The sequence below is a fragment of the Colossoma macropomum genome, unplaced genomic scaffold (genome assembly GCF_904425465.1).
Source record: "Colossoma macropomum unplaced genomic scaffold, Colossoma_macropomum, whole genome shotgun sequence".
NCBI lineage: Eukaryota > Metazoa > Chordata > Actinopteri > Characiformes > Serrasalmidae > Colossoma > Colossoma macropomum.
In genome coordinates this window covers 41569-65758 of record NW_023495106.1, presented here as the reverse complement: position 1 = coordinate 65758, position 24190 = coordinate 41569, and the positions used below count along the sequence as shown (strand labels likewise).

General features: G+C 39.8%; 1 protein-coding gene across 3 annotated transcripts; it reads right to left on the bottom strand.

Moving 5' to 3' along the window:
- Positions 1-128: 128 nt before the first annotated feature.
- Positions 129-19757, bottom strand: LOC118801010 (tripartite motif-containing protein 35-like). Of its 3 annotated transcripts, none has more exons than XM_036561184.1 (7): positions 19643-19757; positions 13310-13783; positions 12804-12899; positions 12439-12669; positions 10365-10387; positions 9964-10082; positions 129-819 (listed from the first exon to the last, which is right to left on the bottom strand). In XM_036561184.1, the coding sequence occupies exons 2-7, from the start codon at positions 13706-13708 to the stop codon at positions 281-283; spliced, it is 1407 nt and encodes a 468-aa protein (XP_036417077.1). In that variant the 5' UTR covers positions 13709-13783; positions 19643-19757; the 3' UTR covers positions 129-280. The 3 variants fall into 3 exon arrangements, with proteins under 3 accessions (XP_036417077.1, XP_036417075.1, XP_036417076.1); XM_036561182.1 differs by lacking the exon at positions 19643-19757 and adding an exon at positions 13892-14006; XM_036561183.1 differs by lacking the exon at positions 19643-19757 and having other exon boundaries at positions 13310-13973.
- Positions 19758-24190: the final 4433 nt, after the last annotated feature.

Sequence of the window (24190 nt, the reverse complement as noted above, 5' to 3'; positions counted from 1 at the left end):
AGTTTTAAAGATCTAATGATGGAGAAAAATGCAGGATGATAGAGAAATAAAATCTACACTGAAAATGAGTGAAATCTCACTCAAATAACGTTTCTAACGTAGTAATGATATCAGGAGTCACTCTATGATACTTTAAACCAGCATTTTATTTCCACACAGACATGTTAGGATGGAATGGTACAAACACATTATTTAAAATATACATGTAATGACATATTCTTATGATCATAATTCAGACACTCACTACCTGAATAAATGTTCATTCTAAGCAGCATCAACTTTAACTGTGCTGTTCCACTGTTACTGACGTCTTCACTGGTAAAATCCTCAGAGGATCAACAGACCAATTAAAGAAAAGTGGTAAAACTCTCTCAGTGAAAGTGTGTGTTATAGTGTGCAGGTGTTTGTTGGTTAGAAGATCAATGAATGTCATTTCCCCCCTGTCCCAGTCCAGCTGCACTCTGACCCTCTGCAGCTTCTCTTTGGGTGGGAGGAAATTAACGGCCTCTCCTTGGCAGAATATGCAGTACTCACCAAAACTATAATGTAGACTCCACATTGAACCCCAGAAAGATTCTTCTTTTCTTGTTACAGACTCTGGTATCACACCCAGTAACCACTCATCACTGTCTCCAACCTGGACATTCCAGCAGTGCTTCCCTGAGTTAAAACCCTCAGAACCCAGAACACACACACACTTATCAAATCTCTCTGGATTATCAGGAAGTGATGTTCTCTGTTTTCTCTTTTCTACAGCAGTGAGATCATCAGACTGGTGGAGGTGTGGATGTGCAGTGTTGGGGTCCAGAGTAACAGGGGCTGAGGAGAGAGAACACAATGAAACATCATGTTTTTCTCTCATTTCTGTAAATGTTTTACCTCTACAGACTATTTTCTTTACTTTGAGTAAAACAGCTTTAGAGGTCGATTCCAGAATACAGATCAACTTTAATCCTGGACTAAATTTTGATGTTCAGTTCAGTAAAGCACTAAAGAGTAATTTCAGTAGTGAATGGTGCATTATAGTCAGGGTGGGAATGGTTACTTTAAAAAATGCATTTCATTATAGATTACGGATTACCTGTTAAAAAATGTAACTAGCCTATTTTAAAGGATTATTATACTAAAGTAATAAAATCTGATTAATTTCTATTATTTTTGGATTAGTTGTCTTTCTCAAGTCAAATAATTAAATAAAGAAATAAGAAAAAAATCAACAAGACATATCAACAAGACTTAACACAAGACAAACAGAAAACTGTGATAAAAGTCCACAAAATAAATTAACATAAAATTATTATGAAATAATATAATTACAGACTTTTCAATTAATGTGTAAAGTTGAAATTGTTTTTATTTTATCATTAAGATACAAATTGATGTATGCCTCAAATTCAAAATAAAATAATATTTAAGTGTTGTACTTGAAATTTGAAACTTGAAATTATGTAAAAAAATACTTTGAGTATGTTTATATACTGATTCTTCTTCCTTTCACTCAAGTATATTTTTGCTCCATACTTCACATTTTATAATAGTGAGATTGCTGCACAGTACAGTATTCATACATCTAATCCATCATCTTAAATACTGGGTAGGCCTCTCAGGCACAGTTGTTGAATGGTGTAAATCATATTTAGTTAATAGACAGTTCATTGTTTAACTGGGAAATCGTTAATCAAAAAAAAAAATGTAACATTTCTTGTGGAGTCCCACAAGGTTCAGTTTTAGGGCCTTTGCTTTTCTATTTGTACATGTTATCTCTAGGTAATGTCTTTACGAAACATAATATCAATTATCATAGCTATGCTGATGGCACACAATTATACATTTCCGTGTTTGATAATCAGGATTCTGTAGGATTATTAGCTGTGTCGGATATTTCGCAGTGGATGTCACAAAATTTTCTACAAATAAATCACGAGAAAAGTGAAGTACTAATCCTTAATATTAAAACTCAGAGAAAGCTGCTTTGTGAGAAGCTCAGTCCTTTTGCTTTATATCCCAAACCTGAAGTAGGAAACTTGGGTGTGATCTTAGACTCTGAACTCTTCTTTTTATCTTGCATGTAAATGCAGTGACTAATGTAGTTTGTTATCAATTGAGAAATATTGAAATCATTTGGCCTTTTCTATCTCAGAGCAACACAGAGAAACTTGTTTATACATTTGTTACAAGCAGAGTTGATTACTGTAATGCTCTTCTTACTGGGCTTCTGTAGAGGGTTAATAAATTGCCTCTATCTAAGGTTTAATGTAAAACAGACACCCCCCTATTTTTTGAATATCAGAACTACTCTAATAGCTATTCAGCAATTCCTATTTTGACTTATATGGTGTTTTGCCATTCAACCAGGAGATGGTGCTGTACATCACTGTGTGGATTGCTTGGAGAAACACTAGTTTCAAGTTCTGAGCATGCGCGTTCAGAAACAAACTCGCACTGGCTTCAGCAATACATACATTTTTGTCTCATTTCTTCACTGATCCACAGGTCTGCAGTGCTGGCCAGCCTGCATACCACTTGCTGCTGGCCCAGATATCCCATAGGTCTGGTGCTGGCAACAATTGGGGGCTCGTCCGGGATCTAGCACCACCTAGCTGGGGAGGAGTGTACTATGACACTCACTGGTGCCCAAAGCTTCATGGAAGGCTGCAGTGTTGTGCATCATCTAAAGAGCGGAGACTGCTGGTATCCAGTTCCAGTGGCTACTACTACCCTACAGTGGATGCTGGTCTTCAAGATCCAAAACAGACTTTCAGTTTTGAAAGAGACTCTCAACCCTTCTGACCTGAGTGAACCAGAACTTTATGACTTTGTTGTCGATTTCCTAAGAAGTGAGCAATTGAGACACTTCTCTTCCTTGCACTGACCTGTTAGCCAAAGATGCAGGAGCAGATAGAACTGACAATGCCACACCACTTGAGAGGGACCACACACCTTTTCATCAGCCAAGGCCTGTCATGTGTCAACACATTCCTCCTGATCCACACCCTACTGCAGAAACTGTTGTCAGCGGCACACACAACATTTGCCCAGGGACAGAGACATTAACACCTACTACTATAGAGACATTAAATCCTACTACTTCTACACCAGCCAGGTCTTCTACAAGGGTGCTGGTGGTGTTCTCCTGGGTAGGGCCAGTTCACCTTCCAGCATCGCTAATCAGGTAGTGCGGTTTACTGACGTAGCTGCTCTATTTCCACATTGAGAGTGTAAACTTCATCTTGGTCAAATCTCTGATGCAGACCTTGACATGTCATACAGTAGCTTTTGTAAACCACTAGATGAATAGTTACAAGAAGCGTAAGTCAGAGATCATCCATACAGTGCTAAAGATAACCAAACCTGGTACTTTTAGGGAGATGCTTACTAATAAGGATGACCTGACTAGATGAGGTAAAGTGATTTCTCCGCTCCCATATTAGAGATAAAAGTAGCACTGAACTCTTTTTAAGAGAGCCCACAGCAGTTTCTGTACTGAATTAAGTGTCCTCATTAACTTAAAGCTTGTCTCAGCTGGTAAAACCTCCTGAGAGCATTACCCCTAGGGACTCCTCACGTTCAGTTCCCCACACCAATGGCATCAGAATTGTGTACAGCAGAGCAACATGAGCTGTGTTCATTACTTCATATGTGGTCAGGAGGGGCATAGGGCAATTCGCTGCCTGAAGAGGAAGCTGTCGGGAAACGGAATGGGGTCACTGGGAGGGGGGTTGCCAGTGACCACCACTATTGAAAAGCCTCACATTTGAAAGGACTGCATTGAAACAGCCAATGCCATAGAACCAAATCAGCCCTGCCCAGCTCCTTGGAAGCATGTAGTCCAATTTATAGGCAAAAAATGTATGGTGTCATGTGCAATCAATGGGGCCCCTATCCAAATGCTGCTTGACTCCGGAGATCAGGTGACCACTGTAGGGAAAGAATGGGTAAGGTCTCACTTTATTTGGATAGTCCACTATAATCCCCTATAGAATATCTACAAATGTTCAAATAGTTAACAAACTCTCTGTTGAATCTAAAAAGTGGTGGGGTTAGGGTTAGTATTTGGACCAGGGTTAGGGCTAGGACCAGGTTGAGGGTTGGGTTTAGGTTTTGGGTTGAGGTTAAGATTAGTTTTAGGATTAGAGCCAGGTTTAGAGTTAAAGAAAATTATGGTCAGTTTAGTAGATATTTAGTTGAATGTAACTTGAAAGTAAATTAAGTACATATAAAGCATCTAAAGTGGACTATCCAAATAAAGTGTTACCAGGGGTAGAGAAGAAATATTGCCAGACTCAAAATACTGCCCCTGGACACACTATTAACTGATTTTCCTCTCAAGGTATCTGCAGCTAATGGGACAGGAATTCCCCTTTGAGGGATGGGCAGACGCCGATCTCCAAGTATGTACTGAGAGCCAGGGACAGATAACCATCTAAGTACCAGTATTAATTGGCCAGAGCTCTGTTAACTGTGCTAGGTAGCAATGTCATTGCAGAGATAATCAAAGAAAACAAGGCGCAGCAGAGTGCAGTTGATATCACACCTTTGCTAAAGGAAGCCCTGAGTGTCAGTGGGAGTGCAGTGGAGTCTCTGGTCTCTGCTCTTCAAATACTGGGACCTGAAGAAACATCATTTAATATCAGAGTTTGGAAGAAGGATATGTAGAACAGTTGCTGCTGGTCAAATCTATGAAGTCAGGTGCAGATTCAGAACGAAGCCAAAAGGGAGAACAACACTCTTCCAGCCTAGTCCTGAATTATTGCCCTGAGTGTTTAGAACCGTTTTCCTCACTAGTAGATGTTCCCAGTGGGTCCTCTAAGCTTGTAAAGATTCCCCTTCAGAACTCAACTAAGCATGATATTTATCTCCCACAGATAACTATTCTGGGCACTCTTGAAGACATTATAGAAGTTCAGCCAGTGGGGCTCCCAAGGCTGCACCCTTTCCTACTGCTCACACATGCACAGCACAGCTTGGGTTAAGAGAAGAGGATAGTTAAAGTCAAGAAATGGCTCCTTTAAAGTGACAGTTTTTTAATGCGATAGTTAAAGAAAAGTGGCATCCTCCTGTTGAATTGTCACATCTTGGTGAGGATGAGCAAAAGGTGGTAGAAGAAATGTTATATGATGGCTCAGATGTCTTTGCTAAGGATGATGCTGACATAGGGTGCGTCCCAGGCCTGCAACTGAAAACGCATCTGCAGGATGAAACACCTGTCAAAAGTTGAGATCTGTTGGACAACCTCTGTGGCTTCTTTTGGTTCTCCAAACTCAATCAGGGCAGCACTTGCCATCAAGGCTGTCAATGAGACATCTAGGCATCTGACCGATTTTAGTACCCCTTGGGGGCTTTATGAGTGGAACCATCTCCCTTTTGGCCTCACTAATGCCCCTGCAGCATTCCAGTGGTCTATGGAGGGCATTCTTGATGGTCTGAGAGATGAATGGGGCTCCCCATACCTAGATGATGTGCTCTGTTTTTCAAAGACATTCCATGATCATGTCAGGCATCCATGGTGTTAAGTTACATCCAAAGAATTGTGAGCTGTTCTAACACCATTTGAGATATCTAGGATGTCTAGTGTCAAGTTAGACGCTAAGCCCTGGAAGCAGTTTTACAGCTGAAAGAGAGAGAGCCAAAGAATGTTGGAGAGGTCCGAGCCATCTTGGGTTACTATAGGTCCTTCATACAGGACTTTTCAGAAATTGCATGCCCACTGTTTTAGCTCCTGGAGGGCCCTAATGAGCCTAACCAGAGATCTTCTACCAGCAAGACCAAAACAAGAGGCACTAACCAGGGTCAGCTGCCATCAAAAACACTCATGCAGTGGACAACCGAGCACAGTACCATTCTGTCTCGCCTGGTGGACATGTTGATCAACCCACTCATCTTGACATATCCAAACTTTAAATTACCATTCATTCTGAACACAGACACTTCCAATGAAGGTTTAGGGGCTGTGCTTTATCAGCAACAGGGGGGAAACTCGCTTTTGGATCTAGGATGCTCACATGCCAACAGAAACTATCATCTTTATTCCGGCAAGCTCTAGTTTCTTGAATTGAAGTGGGCAATCTGTGATAAATTCTGAGATTATCTGTATTATGCGCTCACATTCAGGGTATGAACTCATAATAAGTTTGAATGCAGTTGGACACAAATGGGTGGGTGAATTATCTGACTTGCACTTTACCATTAAATACAGGCCAGTTAAGGAGAATACTGATGCCGCCAGCCTCTTACAGTACCCTGTGAAGCTTCAAGATCATCTGATGGAGTATACTGAAACAATGCACCCAGAGGTAGTATCTGCTGTTTGGCTGGGAAGTGACTATTGCAAGTGCCTATGAGGAACCAGGATGTGCCATGGATGGCTGCCCTGCAGCTGAGGTCTGGTGAGGAAGATGAACCTTCCGGGAGTGTCCCCTTCGTAACCCCAGAAAATATTAGAGCTGCTCAGAAGGAGGATATCTCCATTTGTGAGGTGATCAAGTTGCAGAGGGGCTGCTGGAACCCCAGTGACAATGACAAGAGACAGATGGGATGAGAGACACAGAGACTAGTTCATGAATGGAACATACTGAGACTTAACAAAGGATTTCTGTACAGGCAGATGGGAAGATGTGAACAGCTGGTACTCCTAAATAAGTTTAAGTCAGTGGTACTAAGGCAGCTCCACAACATGGGGCATGTCGGGGCTGATAAGGTCATCCACCTAGTGAGGTAAAGGTCACATTGGCCTTCCATGCAATGGGAAATAGCAGACTGCGTTATCCGTCAGTGCACATGTATTAAGCAGAAGCGACTCAACATTCCAGACAAAGCACCAGTGGGCTCTATAACATCCACCTATCCTTTCGAGCTTGCCATGCTTGCCTGTTGATTTACTATTTAACGTCAAACCTGGGGAAGACACTCAAACCAGGCAAGAGTATGCACAGAAGTAGGCTTCATGTACGCAGGCATACAAAATTGCCTTAGGAAACAGCCAGAAGTGTTCCACCAAAGGAAAGAAGTGCCATGACCGAGGGTTACAACCCTACTGCTGTCTCAGAGCTGTAGCAGCAGAATTCCAGCCTCTGATACAACTGAAAGAATCAGAGAGAGTGCAGCAAGAATCTGTTGCATGGGTAGAACCAGACCCCAACCAAGCACCAACCCAGCCCAAGATGTCCAGGAACTGCCTGACACAGAGCTGCCTTTGAGGAGGTCCACTCGAGCTACAAAGTCCAGAGAAATATTCACATATGAGCAGCTGGGACACCCTTCATATCAGGTTTGGAGAATAGGAGTGAATGCAGTGTTTACATGTGGGCCTTATCCCATGACAGCCTATCCAGCATTCACCAAACGCTGCTACTACCCAAGACCCGTACTTTGGACTTATTAGAACTTGATGAAGGTCCAACATGAAAACTCAACACGACTTAGAACAACATTTATTAGTTTAGTTCTAGATGTCCAGAGACATCTCTTAAAGCAGGAAAGAATGTAGAGGGTTAAGAAACCGTCTCTATGTAAAGTTTAATATGAAACTGACACCCCCTCTTTTTTGATTATCAGAACAACTCTAATAGCTTCCATTTCCTTCTCTATGTTTCTGATTGTGTCTGAAAGAGATGATATTTCTCCATTTATCTCCTCAATCTTCCTCCTCATCATCTGACTCTTCTGCTCCTCTTCCTCCTTCAGTGCAGCTATCCTTGCTGCTTCTTCATCTCTTAGAAACTGGTGAAGCTCCAATTCCCATTTTGTCTTGTATGGTGTTCTGCCAATCAACCAGGAGATGGCGCTCTGTGAAACACTAGTTTCAAGCTCTGAACATGCCCGGTTCAGGAATAAATTCACACTGCCTTCAACAAGGCATACATTTTTGTCCCTGTGAAATGTTTCTTAAAAACTACCATTCATATAAACACTTGTAGCAATAATCACAGAAATGTTTTGTTAAGTCTTTGTAATATTTTGTTGTGCTTAAAACGTTCTGTTTTGCATGTAATCCGTAAAAAACACTTCGGTTCGTCTGAAGTAATCTAGATATTGCCACTGTTGTAATCAATTCAATCAAAGCACACTTCTTTCATTTTTATATTAGTGTAGATACTATATGCAACGTGGGATGGCTCACCAGACAGAGAATGTGAACCCGGGCCATCTGAGTTATATCACATAGGTCTACCTGGTGTGCCGCCACAGGTTTTAGGGAGACAGGACCCAAGTGCCAAGCTAATGCAAAACGGGAAGGATGAGCTCAACTAAAAAAACTTAAACAAGTGACGAGGTCGAGGATCAAATCCAGTCCATACTGGCGCCATGCAAGCGCTCAACAGCTACTCCACTGAAGCTGTGGTGAAGAGCGCTGAAAGGAACGTATTACATAATGAAGTGCCTGAAAATCGGTGGGAAAAAAATATATACGAATTCTAAACCCATTTTGGTTCAGGTGCGAAAAGAGAACAAAGGCTGACAGGGGAAAACTGGCTTTCTCAGAAGAAGAGAAAGAACTTAGTAATTAAAGTGACAGATGACTTTCCCAACAGAAACAATACGAAAACTGCAGAGAAGGAAGGAGGGTTCCTTTGTGTTCTTTTATTCTTTTATCAACTTTGTACCCCCAGAGACAGAGAGCAGAGTAGAGAACTTCGAGAGGAGGCTGCAGTAACTCAAGAAGTGAGGGGGAGTGCAAAACCCACTTACCCAAATTACCAGCTGCTTCTGTTGACTCAAACTGAGACCAAGACACAGCAATTTGTGTCTCATTCTCTGCCCTTATGAAGCCCTCTGCCAAGATGTAGGACAATGGGCTTGATTGGCCTTGGGAGGGCTGCAGCCCAGGAGCCAGCCCTTACACTATAAGGATAAGTGTAACCATATCTGTGTTGTTAGAGAAATGAAATTGCCAAAGACTGGGAAATTATTTGCCTGTTTTCTCTTCTTTATAAGCTCTACATTACTCATAGTATGTTTTGAATAAATGCAGGAGACAGTGTGTAGCATGTCTGTATATGTATATATGTATTATATTTTATATCTTATTTATATATACAGAATTTCTATACCGCTCACAAATATTGTGTAAAGGCAGTCCAGAAAAAGTGTCGTTTTGAAAAATGAAGAAGTATTAATAGAGAAATAAACTTGTGCTGGCTTCAACAAGACATACATTTTTGTCTCATTTCTCCACTGATCCACAGGCCCGCAGTGCTGCCCAGTCTGCGTACCACTTGTTAAGAAAAGAATACATCCTATACAACTCATACAAAATGCGGCAGCACACATCCTAACAAAAACAAAACATAGAGATCACATCACTTCTGTTTTAAAAGAACTGCACAGGCAACCTGTATTGTTCAGGATAGATTTAAAAGATCTGTTACTAGTTTTTAAGGCTCTAAATTACCTTAAAGCTCTGCTTACATCTCAGAATGTCTGTCTGTTTTTGTTCCAGACCTTAGATCTGCAAAAACTAGCCTTCTGAAAACACCTTCCATAAAATACAGAAAATATGGAGAGGCATCTTTCAGTTATTATGCTTCTAAACTGTGGAATTAAGAAATTCCACCTCTTATTAGACAGTCAAGCTCAACTCACGCTTTTAAGAAACATGTAAAAACATATCTGTTTAACTAATGTTCAATTAAAACTCTTTGTATTTATCATTTTTTTAATTTGATCTGTCATTTTTTATATGGTTTTAAATTAGTACTCATAATTTCTTGTATTACTGTTAAGCATTATCACCTGTCTGCAAAGCACTTTGAGCTGCAACCGGCAAAAAGTGCTCTATAAATAAATATTATTATAATTCTTATTAATATTATTATTAATATTAATATTAATATTTAAGTACAGTTTCAGTGTCCTTTTTACACCCTGAATAAAGAGAACATAGCAACATGTTACTAATAGTGTGTCATCAGTGCAGAAGCAGACTGTGTTTGAGAGATCAACCCTAAGAGAAACAGAACTTACTGTACTGGAGAATCTCCTGCATGTTCTCCCACACTCTGAACTTCAGGTTGGAAAGGTGTTTCACTACATTGATCAGAGCTCCTGATGTCTTCTCTGGATCCTTTGGTTTGAGCTGAGCTCTGAAAATAGAAGATTGTGTCAAATATATCACTGTAGAAACTTTACAGCCTGTAACTTATTTGACTAAATGTCTATATTTGCATTTATTTATTTATTGCCTTGTTGGATCTGTTTAATAAATATTCTGCTACTGTTCTCATCACTACAACATTAACACACAATCCTTATTCACCTTCATTTCATTATAATACACTCATATTTACAATAAATACAATATACTGTAGATTTAAATGTAATAATGACTAACATTAGATAAAATGTGTGATCTGACATTTACTCACTGTTTCTCTGTAGACTTGAAGTTCTGAGAGGAAAACAAAAAAAAAAAACATTGAAGTTAAAAGTGAAGAGACTTTTCAGGTGTTTTTCATATGAAACAAACACCCTACAGGAGAATCATCAAGAACAAAACCAGAGCCAAACTAACACAACAAGCAGCCGGTTTGTGGATAATCAGGCAGCAGAGCCGGAATGTTAGAGGAAATCCAGGAGAGGCTCCACTGATGATCAGTGACAAAATCATTACATCCACCCATTACTTAAGTCTTCATTAACAAAATAGGTAAATAAATAAATAAATGAAAATTTGGCTCCCAACAGAGCTCACTACGGTACACCACTTGTGGAGTGGGTTCTTATGCATGTTCCTGTCATGATTGTTAGCTCTGTGTGCATTAATGAAACTGTAAGTAAGTCACACTTAATAACTTAGTTAAAAAAAATAATCATTTACTTGGCCTTCTTGTGTTGTTTGCTGAGAAATATGCTGACTCTGCTAAAGTCAATGGTAATTAACTTGGCTCTCATTGACTTTGCTAACAGTTGTCTGGATTACAATGTCAGTAATTTACTTTATTTAACTGCTGTTTGTTTTTGCTACAGTTTAAGTTCCTTTTCTGGGAGACACTGTTCACATCTGAGTGTTACTATATTAGCAATATGCTAACAGACAAGCTAGTCTTCAGTTTGCCAAGTTCACTGTGTGTGCTTAGAGCGCACTCTGTTGGAATCTGCTCTGTGGTACCAAATTCACCTTTCACTTTATATCTCAGCACTGATTATTAATAAAATTTGTAAAAGAGAATTCATTATATTATTCAGATTTTTTATCAACATTTAGTAATGAATAATTTACACATTTGAGCAAACAGTATGTTATGTAACCAAGCTTTATGTTTGTTTTCTGATTTACAGAAACTGTACACACACCTCTACACACCCGAACACACATATTCAAAACCTGTTTTTGTTTGCTGAGCAGCTTCCTATTAACTTAAACTGGGACTAGTCGGACTCCCAAAACTCTTAAAGTGGACAAAGTGTATTAATTAAGGGTCATGTTACATTCACATGGACACAAATTCGAGACACCCCTTGGTACACAAACCACTTTCCAGTTCTAAACAACACAGCATCGCAGGGCAATCATCTTAAGTTAAGTAAATAATTATATTTACACTGGAGCTACATTTGTTACTCAGTTAACATGTTCACTTGTTCTGAACTGCAGTTAAATTCTTCTCAAGACTTAATCGCAGTTATCCAGTCACTGCTTAAAAACTACTGTTAGCAAGCTTTCTGTTCTATAGCAATGCACCAGTGTGTTGTGTATTTTGAATTTTGACCAGCTTTGGTCAAAAGATGTACTTGGAGAACCTTCAAAAGTGATACTGCAGCAGAGTAGAGCGAGGGGCGATTTAATACACTGGCTTACTTGGGCTGAGGCCCACGGGCTTTGAATTACTTCAGCCATTTTTTAAGTTTATTAGCTTTAAATAAGACTTGTTTATTCCCTCTACCCAGACTAATAAAGGGACTATCCAATCAAATGGGCAAGAATGTTTATTAAGCCGACTTTTTATGATAATGAAATTTGATTTGTTTTCTATTGTATTATGGCCAATCATATTATAACGCCAAGCTCTGCCTTCTTTCCTCAGCCCTCCAATCATTGCACAGCAACTGCTGCTATCTGCCATTGCCTCAAGCTCAGTTCATTATCAGCGCAAGTGTTTGAATTTGAAGCTGAAAGATGTAACTGATTCCATCCCATAGAGTACACTGTTTTCTATCATCGTTGTCAGTTTCCTGTGAATTTGGCATGTCTATCTCATGAGGCGGTTTCAGTTGGTAAGTAAAGTCTACTTTACTAACATCAGATGCACACAGTACTCAACACTAACAGTCTCACATGGTGGATTGTTGTTATTGTAAAGATCTTCATAGTGATCCTCCCCTTTCACACTAAAACATTTAACTCACTGTTTCTTTTCTATAACCTTTGTGCTGGTATGGAAGGAGAAAAGAAGTAGTTTTGTAGAAAGAAAGAAAGAAAGAAGAAAGAAAGATTCTTACCTGTAAGAACAGAACGTCCTCAGCTTCCATTTCCTTCTCTATGTTTCTGATTGTGTCTGAAAGAGATGATATTTCTCCATTTATCTCCTCAATCTTCCTCCTCATCATCTGACTCTTCTGCTCCTCTTCCTCCTTCAGTGCAGCTATCCTTGCTGCTTCTTCATCTCTTAGAAACTGGTGAAGCTTCTCAAACTCCTCCTTTATCTGCCTCTCTGTGTGCTGGGCCTGCGTCTGGAATGAGAGACCATTAGGAAACACAAACTCTAACAGATGATCTACAAGCATTTACCACCTACAAGAGAAGTGGACACTCATCAGAAACATGACCTCAGCAACATGTTTCACAATTCAAGATGATGTTTCACCTTAATGTGAGCTGCTGTTTGGTCATAGTCTTGTTTAGCTTCCTCTAAGACTTTCAGATTCTTCTGTAGAGGCTTCAAGGCAGTCTTGAGTTTATCCTGCAATTTAACAACAGTTCAGATGAGTGTATTCTCCACAATAGGTGATCAATTAAACTGTTTAAATTTTGCTTTTAAATAAAAACAGCTGTCTTCCAGACTACAGCTGGAGAGAGACTAATAGCAGTTTTACTCTCTGCCTCAAAATCAGAAGAGATTTTTTAATTTTTGTACAGTAACATTTCTGTATTGTAAGTTTACATTTTACATTTGCAGTCATAATGAATTCAGCTACAGTGCATTTGTCTGAGTGATATGTGTGCTGATCGCCATTTGGCCTGAAACCACACCCACTGACCAACCTCACTTTCAGCCCACATAACACGTTGATCTGATACTGAGCTGAAGAAAATCCTACATAATGGTTATATTACATTTTAGTCATCAAAATACTAGAACAAGTTTCATACCTTAAAATCAGTCACAACTTCATCTGTTTGACATAATTCATGAGACTTGTATTTCTCTGAAGTCAGACACACCATACGCACAGGTTGCTGATCATCCAAACAGAAGAGTTTCTCATTGTGCAGACTACAGAGCACATCAGACCCTGCTGAAGATCTCTGACTCCTGCTCTCTAGAAAAGACTCACAAAAGTTCTTCAGTGCAAGGTTACAGGGAGGCTCTTCTTTTGAGGATCTTCTTCTACAAACTGGACATTCTAGAGACCCCTTAGTTTCCCAGAACTGCTCCAGGCAGATTTTACACACACTGTGGTTACACGACAGAACAACAGGATCCCTGAAGATTTCACAGCACACAGGACAGGAAAGCTCTTCTTCTGAAAGAGGGTTTCTAGCAGCCATTTCCTCCAACTGCTGCTGTGCTGTTTCTCTGTAACGGCTCCTTTAGTCCAAACTCCACTTTCACTTTCAGGACATCTGTAATGATCAGAGCAGCACAGTTGAGAATCAGCCACTGTAGCCCTTCAACCCACTGAGTGAGTTTTAGCTCCTTTCAGAATCACACATCAAGAAACAAACACATACAGTCACTGTTTAAAAGCTCCTCATTGGTGTCTCTGAGTGAAGTGAATGCAGAGTGAAGAAAGATCAGAGAGACTGTATAAAATTCACTTCCTCTAACAAGGAGAGGAAGTGTAGAGGAGGAGGAGCTTTAAAAAAAGAGAAGTCAGTCCAATGATATATTCTAACTGTGTGCTTTCTACACTAGATGGCAGCAGTTCATTAACAACCTGAAACAAGGAACTTTCAAATGAGTCGAGGTGATCAGTTTCTAAAAAGTCAGCAACTTCAGTTCATTTCCTCAAACAGCATCCAGGTCTTACAAAATGAACATGGAGAAAAATTTATTTTATATTGAAAATTAAATTTGGCTCATATTTCCCTTTGCACAAATTTGTATGAATAGTGAAACACAAACATTCCTTGAAATTCATCATCATTTCTTCATGTAGCTATTTTTATTGTTTGTGATCTTTTTCTAGTGCTGATTGGTGACATCTGAACATGACAACTATAAATAGCTGTTTTTATTCTTTTACTTCCATCTCACTGCCCACAAATATTTGTCCATGTACAAATATGCCAACACAATAACATTATGTATCATAAAATTACGGTTTTACAGTGGAGATGTTGTAGATCCATCTGCAGCCACCAATTTCCCCCCACGCCCACAGAGATTTCTCTCTCGTCAGTGCTGACAAAGAATATAGGTACTGATTCAGGCCCAGTTTTCCAAAAGCATCGTAGTTTGACAATCATCTTAACTGGTAGAGAGTGTTCACTGTGATGCTCACTCTACCATTTATGAATCAGTTTGATGCAAATTTGATGCTTTCGGGACACCCAGCTCTGAATAGTTCAGAAGGTTAACTTTGTTCAACATTGCCGCTTCCTGAGACTCAACATCATGCTTCCCTTGAAACTCCAGCCTCAACTGCAGCTGCATCCCTGTCAGGAGAGTTGAGCTCTTCAGCTCACTCAGCAAATAAAGACAAATGTATGATGATAACAGTGACTGTCTAGGAGGTTATGTGTTTTCCCTTCTTCAGTATGGATAGATTCCAGAGCTGCAGACAACTTAATTGAAAGAGGACTGGTGGAGAAGTGACAGATCCCACTGACTTCAGTTCAGCCCCCTCTACTGTTGAGAGCAGTTGATGGGGGTCCTTTTGGAGAGGGATCAGTGACTGAAACTAGGTATCCATGGTTAATTCAAACCAAGTAAACACAAACCAAGTGTTTCCTGGGGTGAAAGTGATGTCGGTAAATGAGGATTGGATTGGTTTTAAAAACTGTATCAGTCTGCCTTCATGAGCAATCTGTGTAGAAAGCTGTTGTGAAGTGTTTTTCAAAAAGATGGGTTGTAAATGGCTGCTCAGCAGGCCATGGGACCACTAATCTGCTTGCAGGAACAACAACACCTAAGAAAAGAATTTATTCATTGTCAAACTCAGCATCAAAGGTGCTGAGGAGAACACTGAAACAGCACTAAAATTAAGATACATTCACCACTTCACTTCTCCTGCTGCCTGCAAGATTTTTATAGAAAAGAAAGACAGTGGTTTAAGCCCCTGTATAGATTACTGTGGTCTAAATTCAGTTAAGTACTGTTATTCACTGGCCCTAATACCGGATGCACTTGAACAGCATCAATTTTCACCAAATTAGATTCATGGAGAATGTGAAACCTCACTAGAATAAGGAAAGGTGACAAGTATATAACTGCTTTTGTGACCTCTAGGGGGCACGATGAGTGTACAGGTATACAGTATGATCTGTCCGACGCTCCCTCCCTGTTCCAGCCTTCACTGATGCAGTGCTTCAAAATAATTACTGGGATTGCTGGGCAACTCTAAACACAAATGATACAGAGATATACTTACTGTCTTTGAAGGAACACAATAAACATATCAGACAAGCCCTCCAATGACTTTTAGACCATAATTTGTATGTTAAGGCTGAAAAGTGTGAATTTCATAAAGAAAAGGTGTTCTTTCTGAGTTATACCTGAGATTAAAAAAAAAGGGATGAGAGCAGGGTGAGTGCTATTGCGCTGTGATGTCCCAAACTCAAAGGTTTCTAGGATTTTCTAACTTTTAGCATAGGTTAATGAGAGAGTTTAGTTCAGTAGTATCTCCACTAACTTCTCTGTTGTTAGTTAAAAGTAAGATTTTGCAGTGGAGCAATTCTGCCACTGCTGCTTTTGAATCTTTAAAGAAACCATTTATGTTGGCTCCCATTCTGAAGTGTCTAAATCCCACATAAACTAAAAAATGCTGAATTATGGACCTATGATGAACTATAATACAGAGAATAGAGAAGTACTTGTTTGACATGAAATGGTAATTTGAGATATGGTGCCAGTTCACTGAGGGAGCCAAACAGCCATCATTAGTACTTACAGATCTTAAACCCCAAACAGGCATGTTGGATCTTGTTTTTCACTTGTTTTAATTTTATGGTTTCTAACTAAAAAATTACACATTTGTAAAAAGTGACACATTTGCATATCTATGGGAATTCTATCATGTTAATCACACTGATTAAACAATTCCACACATGAAAAGCTCTCCATAAAATGTGTTTTAGTACTATAAATTAATACTACCACTATTGTTTTCTTGGCCAGGAGAACTACTGTACCTGCTGTGGGTGAGTGGATGAGGAGTGGTCAAAATTGGAGAAAACACACATTCATTTACAGACAGCAGTTTACCTACAAAGTATACAGATCAGGCATTATGTAGAGTGGCTCAGTTTCATTCTGGCTTAACGGTATGGTTTTCCACCAGAGACCTGATATTGAAGCTCTCATCAGAGAAACTCAGTTCTAAATATAAAGGACCATTTAAGGTTCTCAGATAGGTAACTCCAGGATCCTACAGGTTAACACTTCTGACATGGCTATGGTCCCTCCTCCCTTGGATACAGACTGCTCTCTTACTTATAATGTTTGCCAGTTCCCCTCCACACCTACAGAAGTCTCTCTATCTCCTCAATACTGAGCCTCTGGCTTACACCCACAGCTGACATAGTCAGTGCAGCAGTTCATGTCTTCAGAATGTCTCTTAGTGTATCTGATTCTTCTTGGTGTGATGTGTCCACAGGGTGACCCTGATCTTCATAAACACTAGTGTAATCATGCAGGTGTTGGTAGCAGAGCTCTATTCAGCTCCACACTGTTCAGGGTTCGGGTGTGTGTTGGGTCAGTCTGTCTCTGGTCTAAAGTGGCTAAAAGATTTTTCCCTTCACTTTTAAATTACAGAGGTAGTTTGCTTACTAAAAATAATAGGCCCCTTTCACAAGAAATGGAAGTGTGTAAACATTGGGTAAAACAAATTCTGCTGCCTTACAGAGAGTTATTAACCCCCAAAAGCACTTTAGCTCACCACAGAAAGGTGTGTCACTTTATCTTAATCATAGTTGCCAAAATTCAAATTTGGGGATGTGTCCAGAATTGTTAGAGAACATCAAATACACAACAATGTGGGAGTCCAAACTAAATGGAAAAATTCCATCACAGCTGTCAGAGTACAATAACATCAGCTAATATCTACAGAGTGATAAATCGATGGATAGGTGAAAATAACTCAAACCAAAATAATAGATAAGCCATGTTAGCTGGAGATGTTGAAACAGCTTGCTAACAGCACACATACTGGTGTTTCATCTAATTCAGTTCCACCTTGAATCCACTTTCCCCATGAACAATCATGGTCTTGGGCATGCGCCTTCACACATCACTTAAACAAAGGAATGCAAAATGGGTTGTTAAAATCTCATGCCACAAATTAGAAATCCAAACAATGTCAAAGCACAGATTTACACCCCTCTTGATTTTTTTTGTTTTCCATAGCTGTAGTGTTGTTCGGTGGTGATTTCTGCTCAGTGAATGCACGCTACTGAGTACTTCATTCTGAGGGGAACATGATTTTGAGGGGAAACTGAATACCGGCAGGGGGAGCTTGGCATCTAAGTCATACATGTATATGATTTATGTTACTACTAATGCAGTGCTTTTATAATTTCCTTTAACAGAAGTGATAATGTTTTAGTTTTTTGTTTTATGTGTAATAAGGAATCATGAAAAATATCAGCTTGTTGCAGAATAGTCTAAAATTTGGAACCAATGACATGACTCTGGATTTATGTATATGAAATTTACCCAATAAGGTTAGTAGTTTTATAACCTCATTTGTTCTACTTCAATTAGTTTTAAGTTAATGCAGAAACTGCATTTCTCAAACGCCACATTTGGAATATGGAACCACAGCAATCTTCTTAAGCAATAGAGGATGACAGGGAGTGTGTTATCCGAAAATAACATCACGGCTGTGATTTGGCCGCAGGCACGAGCAATAGTTAAATAAATAAAGTAAGAAATAAATAAATTGGGCGGTGAACATGGCATTTAACATGTTTTAAAGTTAGCAATTCCAAAGTAAGAAGTAAAACTGTTCAAATGGCTTGAGCGTCTCCTACAACTGTCAAAGTCATTGCTTAGCAACGGCGTCTCAGCGGAGTGATACAGTGTTTGTGAAAAACCTGTGATGTTATGGTGAAATAACAGCACGGTTAGAATGCTTCTCAACCAATCAGCTTGCGTGGCCGGAACTAACTGTTGTATAATTCCCTTTACGCAGTGCTTTATCCAATTCATTTAAAAAAAATTGGTTAATATATCAATAATTTCTAATTATTGTCTTCCTCTTAATATATTCAGTTTTATTTTTCCATTGGAATTTAAATAAGAGACAATCAATGGCTAAACATGTTCTTTTATGAACATAGAGAGATAAGGCTGGATACACTAACATTCAGCTTTCGATACCCCCTGAATTGTCAAGTTTCTCTGACACCAGCAATAAAAAGATAAACATGTCATTAATCGGTTGGCATAAAGTCCAGCTATTAGTTTACAATCTGGGCAAAATTCAGCTGCTAGGGTTTTAACCCACACTAGATCCTGGAAGCACATCAGTCCAACTTTGAAGCATCTTCATTGGCTTCCAGTACAGGATAGTGTTCAATACAAATTGTCTGTGCTGATTTTTAAATCTTTGTATGGCCTTGCCCCTCCTTGGTAGTTTGCTTCAGTCATACTCTCCAGCACGCACTCTTCACTCCTCTGCCTTATTTTTGCTAAAAGTTCTTCCCTCTAAGTAGCGTACATTTGGTAACAGGGGTTTCAGTGGTTTTTTTGTTGTTTTGACCAATCTGCTTTAAACCAAGTAAAAAACAATTATTATTGTTATTATGCACTACTCTATAAGCATCCAGGAAAGAGAATTACCAGAAATGTGAATAATAATTGGATTAGGCCTGCTAATATGACCTCTTGGAGGAAGTCTTTCTACAAACAAATCGGGAACTTCATTGAAATCTCCCTCTATAATTACAGCAGCTGAAGGATATTTAGTTTTCAAATAAGAAATATTTGTAGCTATCTCTTGAAAAAAGCATATATGGTAAAACAGGACAGTTAAACTGATATACAAAACAAGAAAAAACACTCCTATTTGAACACTTAGAAAAGTAAGAACTTCTTTGTAAATTGCAAAACTTCGACTCTACCAACACCCCCTCTCATTTTTTAGGCAACACTCTCAAAAAATCAAAATACAAAAACCAATGACATTAAAATTAAAGGTCCCTGTTCAACATCTGTACCCTGTTAATGTCATCTTCCTTTAGTCTTTGCAAATAACATCAGAACTTAAAGAAAGCATTTTCCAGTCTTTTGGTAGGGGTACAAAAAAGAAATTAGCTTACCTTACAAAAAAGTTGATTGGGATCCAACAACAGGATCTTCATAGCATAACCACCAAGGTACCAGTTACTAACATTTCAGGTCTTCCTAAATCAAACATCTCCCACAGTAATCTTCTTGCCATCAGTTACAGCAAATGGTCCTTTAAATCCTGCACACTACCCATCCTTTCTGGCTTGTTCTACTAGTGGCCACAGCTTGTTCCTGGCCTCCTTCTCACATTGTGTCAAGTCCTCAGATATCCTGATCTTTTGTTTGAGGACTTTGGAGTTCCTTGCATCAGGGCAGACACGGTCTCGATGTGCTCGATGTGAGCAGGACAGGAACTGCACTGTTATCTGACGCGTATATTCGCTTCCCTTCTTCAGGCTGAGCTTGTGAGCAACATCAACTGAAGACTGAAGAATTCCTGAAATTCTCAGATTCCAGTGCCTCTTATAGTCATCCAGTTTGTCCACTTTATCCCCCAGAGTCAGCCAGTAGTTCCGCCATCTGTGTTTCCATACAGTTGGCTTTATTTGCAGTATCTTCAGAATTACCAACTCCACTTTGGCAGAGAGTTCACTGATCGTTTTGGTATTTGGCACCACACTGTCATTGCCAGTAGTTTCTCCATAAAGTAACCTTGTTTTTCTGCAGTTTTTTCTATTGCTTCTAGAAGAAAACCATTCAATGGTTCTTGCATGTGTCTTCTCATTTTTGGAAGGGGACTGTGTAAAGGTGTTTCTGGAAGCACAGACGAATCTTCCAGAAGTCTTTTATTAGTAGGAGACTTGGCATGGTCATGCACTTGTTTCAGACTTTCCCCCATAGCTGCCACCTCCATCAAATCTTTTGCAGATTTTGTCAACTGTAGCTTCATGTCCACCTCCATACTAGGAACATGGTTGTAGTGCTACAAACTGTAGCTTTCTAGGCTTCAGCAGACCTTGTTTCACAGAAAATTCCCAGTCGCCAAAAGTGAAACCAAGCTCAGGATTTCATTTCTTGGCTCCCTCCTACTCATGACTGTTATTGTTGTTGCTTTAGTGAAAGCAGTGTTACGCTGCAAGGAGTACTTCCAACAGAAAAAATGCAGAAATGTGAAAAGGGCCAATCTTGTTTATTGCTGCTTTTGGAAAAAACCTTGTATCTCCAAAAAGGTAACTTTACAGGACAAGGAGAAACATTTTTAACTTTGTATTGGAGTAAATGGAGAATTTTTTTTTTGTTTTCTGAGTAATTTTGAACCATTTCTGTTGGTCCAATCATCATGAAATTTTGACACAACATAAAGGGCAACTGCCTTTTTCAAATTCTGTCAAAAAATGAAATACAAGGTTTTGTCCCGACAGCAACATTATACTCTTTTGTCTGCTTCTTTAGTGATACTGAATTTGATGTACAGGCTTATTTTGATAAAATCACTGGCAAAGTAATGTTCTATTCATATAATGAGGACATGCAAACAGTTTCCTTATTTATTAATCAATCTTTGGCCTATCTTATGATCACATTCACGTCTGGTGGGAGTTCATACAAATTTGAGCATAAATGTTTAACAACAAAGCAAACTGTTATCAGTATTGTCTATAAAACCAACAATGAGAATAAGATGATCAGAATCAGACGCAGAATAGTTTGTACAGTTTGTAAAATCTGTGCTCTTTTTAATACAAATTTGATGAATAAGGGCCAATGTCTTCTCTCTGAATGCAGCATGTTTAGCTGAACCTAGTCTTCTGTGCATGCGAGTTTAATCTCAATACGCTTGTTGCCCCACATTCCTGTCACCGCCCCCTAGTAATTCCCCTGCTAGCACTGATCAGGCTAAATTTGCATTTATTGTGTCACGCCTTTCAGACAAGGCATAAGTCTTAAGACAGGTCTAATTTACAAGTATTGTCTTATGAACAGATTTTGAAAGACTGTATTCGACCATCCTCATGATGGTTGTTCCAGTGGAGAACTCTTGCGCAAGATCAAGCAAGGTAATTGCTCAGTGGCTGCTTACACTTTGGCGTTCCATATTCTAGCCACAGGTTGTGGGTGGAACAAACCTGCACTCCATGTAGCATTCCGAAACGGAATCTAGCCCCAGTTTCAGTGCTCAACCCAGTTCCAGTTCTGGTACCAGTTCCAGTCCAGTCCATGCAGTGTGACACTTCCAGACTGCCCAGAGGAGCTTCGTCGACTTTATGGAGGTCTGTGCATGTGTTGTGGTGCAGCTGGTTTTACATGACTGTCGGGATGGTCTGCACAGACCTCAGGCGTCAACCCCAGGAAAGATTGTGGATTTTAATCCACGTGCTAATGTGGTGAGTGTTCCCGAAAGGGGTTGGTTTGGAGATCTGTACTCCTTCATGTTGTCCTTCGCTACCACCATTCTTCTCTTTGTGTTACAGCATTGATTGATTCTGGGGCCGAGGAGAACTTTGTGCATTCCGACGTGGTGGCTAAACTGGACATCTCAGTTCAAGATCTTCAGATGCCTCTCAAGTTATTTAAATTACCGCATAAATTAGGTCACTGCATTGGATGGAGGACCCATTGGAGTGGATCCCATTTCCTTCTTCACAGAACCTGTTTTACTAGAGATGTTCTCTTCGTCAAGAGCAGTTATCATTTCTCATTAGAAATTCTTCTGAATTCCTAGTCATTCTAGGTCTACCTTGTTTACAAAAACACAACCCTCAAATCTCTGAGAGGGAGATAACTGCTTGGTCAGAATATTGTTTTTCACATTACCTCACATCCCCAGAGCTTAGAATTAGATCCACCACTACTAAAAGCCCAGAAACCACTGATTCTACACCAATCCCTTCTGAATACTCTGCTCTTGTAGAAGTGTTTAGCAAAAAAAATGCCACCCTCATCATCCATATGACTGCTCAATGGATATCATTGAAAGAGCCATCTTGCCAAAATCTTGTGTATATCCATTGACACAAGAGGAAGAAAGGGCCATGGGGGAGTGTGTTGATGAGGCGTTAGCTCAAGGTTTTATCGGTCCTTCCCCTTCCCCAGCCGCATGAGGATGGCAGTCTCAGACCCTGCATAGACTATTGTGCCCTTAATAACATCACCAAGAAATTCGCCTATCCCCTACTATTGATCCCTGTGGCATTAGAACAGCTTCATAGGGCCCAGTTTTTCACAAAATTAGATCTCTGTAGCGTGTATAACCTGGTATGCATTAAAGAATGGCATGAATGGAAGACGGCATTTATCACCACTAGAGGGCACTATGAGTGCTCTGTAATGCCTTTCGGGTTAGCCAATGCCCCGTCCATCTTTCAGTCTTTTATTAACAATGTTCTCCTTGACATGTTAGGAAAGTTCGTCATAGCTTACATAGACAACATCTTAATCTACTCTCCGGATAATGAAACACATGTGCAACAAGTTCGACAGGTTCTGAGTCAATTACTTGAAAATGACCTGTTTGTTAAAGGAGAGAAAAGTGAGTTTCATCTCCTAGAGTCTCCTTCCTTGGATATGTTTATATTAGTGCTCAGGGTGTTCTGATGTATGATCAGAAAGTTGAAGCTGTTGTAAATTGGCCTACCCCCACTAGTATCAAAGAGCTTCAAATATTTCTAGGGTTTGCCAACTTCTAAAGAAGGTTTGTTTATGATTTTAGTTCTAATGCTGCTCCCCTCACAGCCCTTCTCAAAGGAGCGTCTACAAAGTTAACGTGGGGTCCTGCAGCAGAAACAGCCTTCCGAAACCATTCCCATCCGCACCAATTCTGAAGCATCCAGATCCATCTAAGCCTTTAATGGTGGTGATGGATGCTTCAGAGACGGGAATTGGTGCAGTGTTATCACAGCACAGTGGAGAAACTGAGAAATTATACCCCATTGCATTGTATTCCCCTCTGAGAGAAATTATGGTGTAAGAGACCGAGAGCTGCTAGCCCATGAAGGGTGGCGTCACTGCCTAGAGGGAGATGCTTACCCTTGTTTGGTCATCACCAACCATAAAAATCTAGAATATCTACATTCTGCTAGATGTCTCAATCCCAGACAAGCTAGATGGTCCCTGTTTTTCTCACATTTTCAGTTTAGTATTACATACCGCCTCACACTCGTAACTCTAAAGCCAATGCCCTATCTCGTATTCACCAGGGTGACCACAAGAGAGAGAGTTCGTCGGATCCCAAGCCCACAGTACAAATTTCCTCCATACGTTGGAAGATCAATGAGAAGTCTCTAATAAATGTCCAACCAATAAGCTCTATGTGTCCGACTAATTTTGGGCTCACTTGATAACATGGGCTCATTCCTCTCTCAGTTCTGGTCATCCTAGTGAGTCACGCATTCAACAACTTCTTTTAAATCGCTATTGCTGGGAGTCTCTCAAGCGAGACGTCCATAGATTTGTGGCCTTTTGTTCTGCCTGTGCACAAAGTAAAACCCTTAAAACACTTCCAGTTGGTAACTCATGCCTTTGCCTGTTCCCGAGTGACACTGTTCCCACATCATGATTGACTTTGTCACAGACTTGCCCCCTTCCCATGGTTTTACCACTGTTCTCAACATACTTGGTTGATTCTCAAGAGGTATTAG

Bases quoted from the DNA above. Each gene is read 5' to 3' on its own strand.
- LOC118801010 (XM_036561184.1), bottom strand. From the start codon at position 13,708: ATGGCTGCTAGAAACCCTCTTTCAGAAGAAGAGCTTTCCTGTCCTGTG. The intron at 10,388-12,438 runs GTAAGAATCTTT...TTTTCCTCTCAG, and splicing joins AGGACGTTCTGTTCTTACAG to AACTTCAAGTCTACAGAGAA. The intron at 10,083-10,364 runs GTGAGTAAATGT...TTCTATTTTCAG, and splicing joins TTCAAGTCTACAGAGAAACA to AGCTCAGCTCAAACCAAAGG.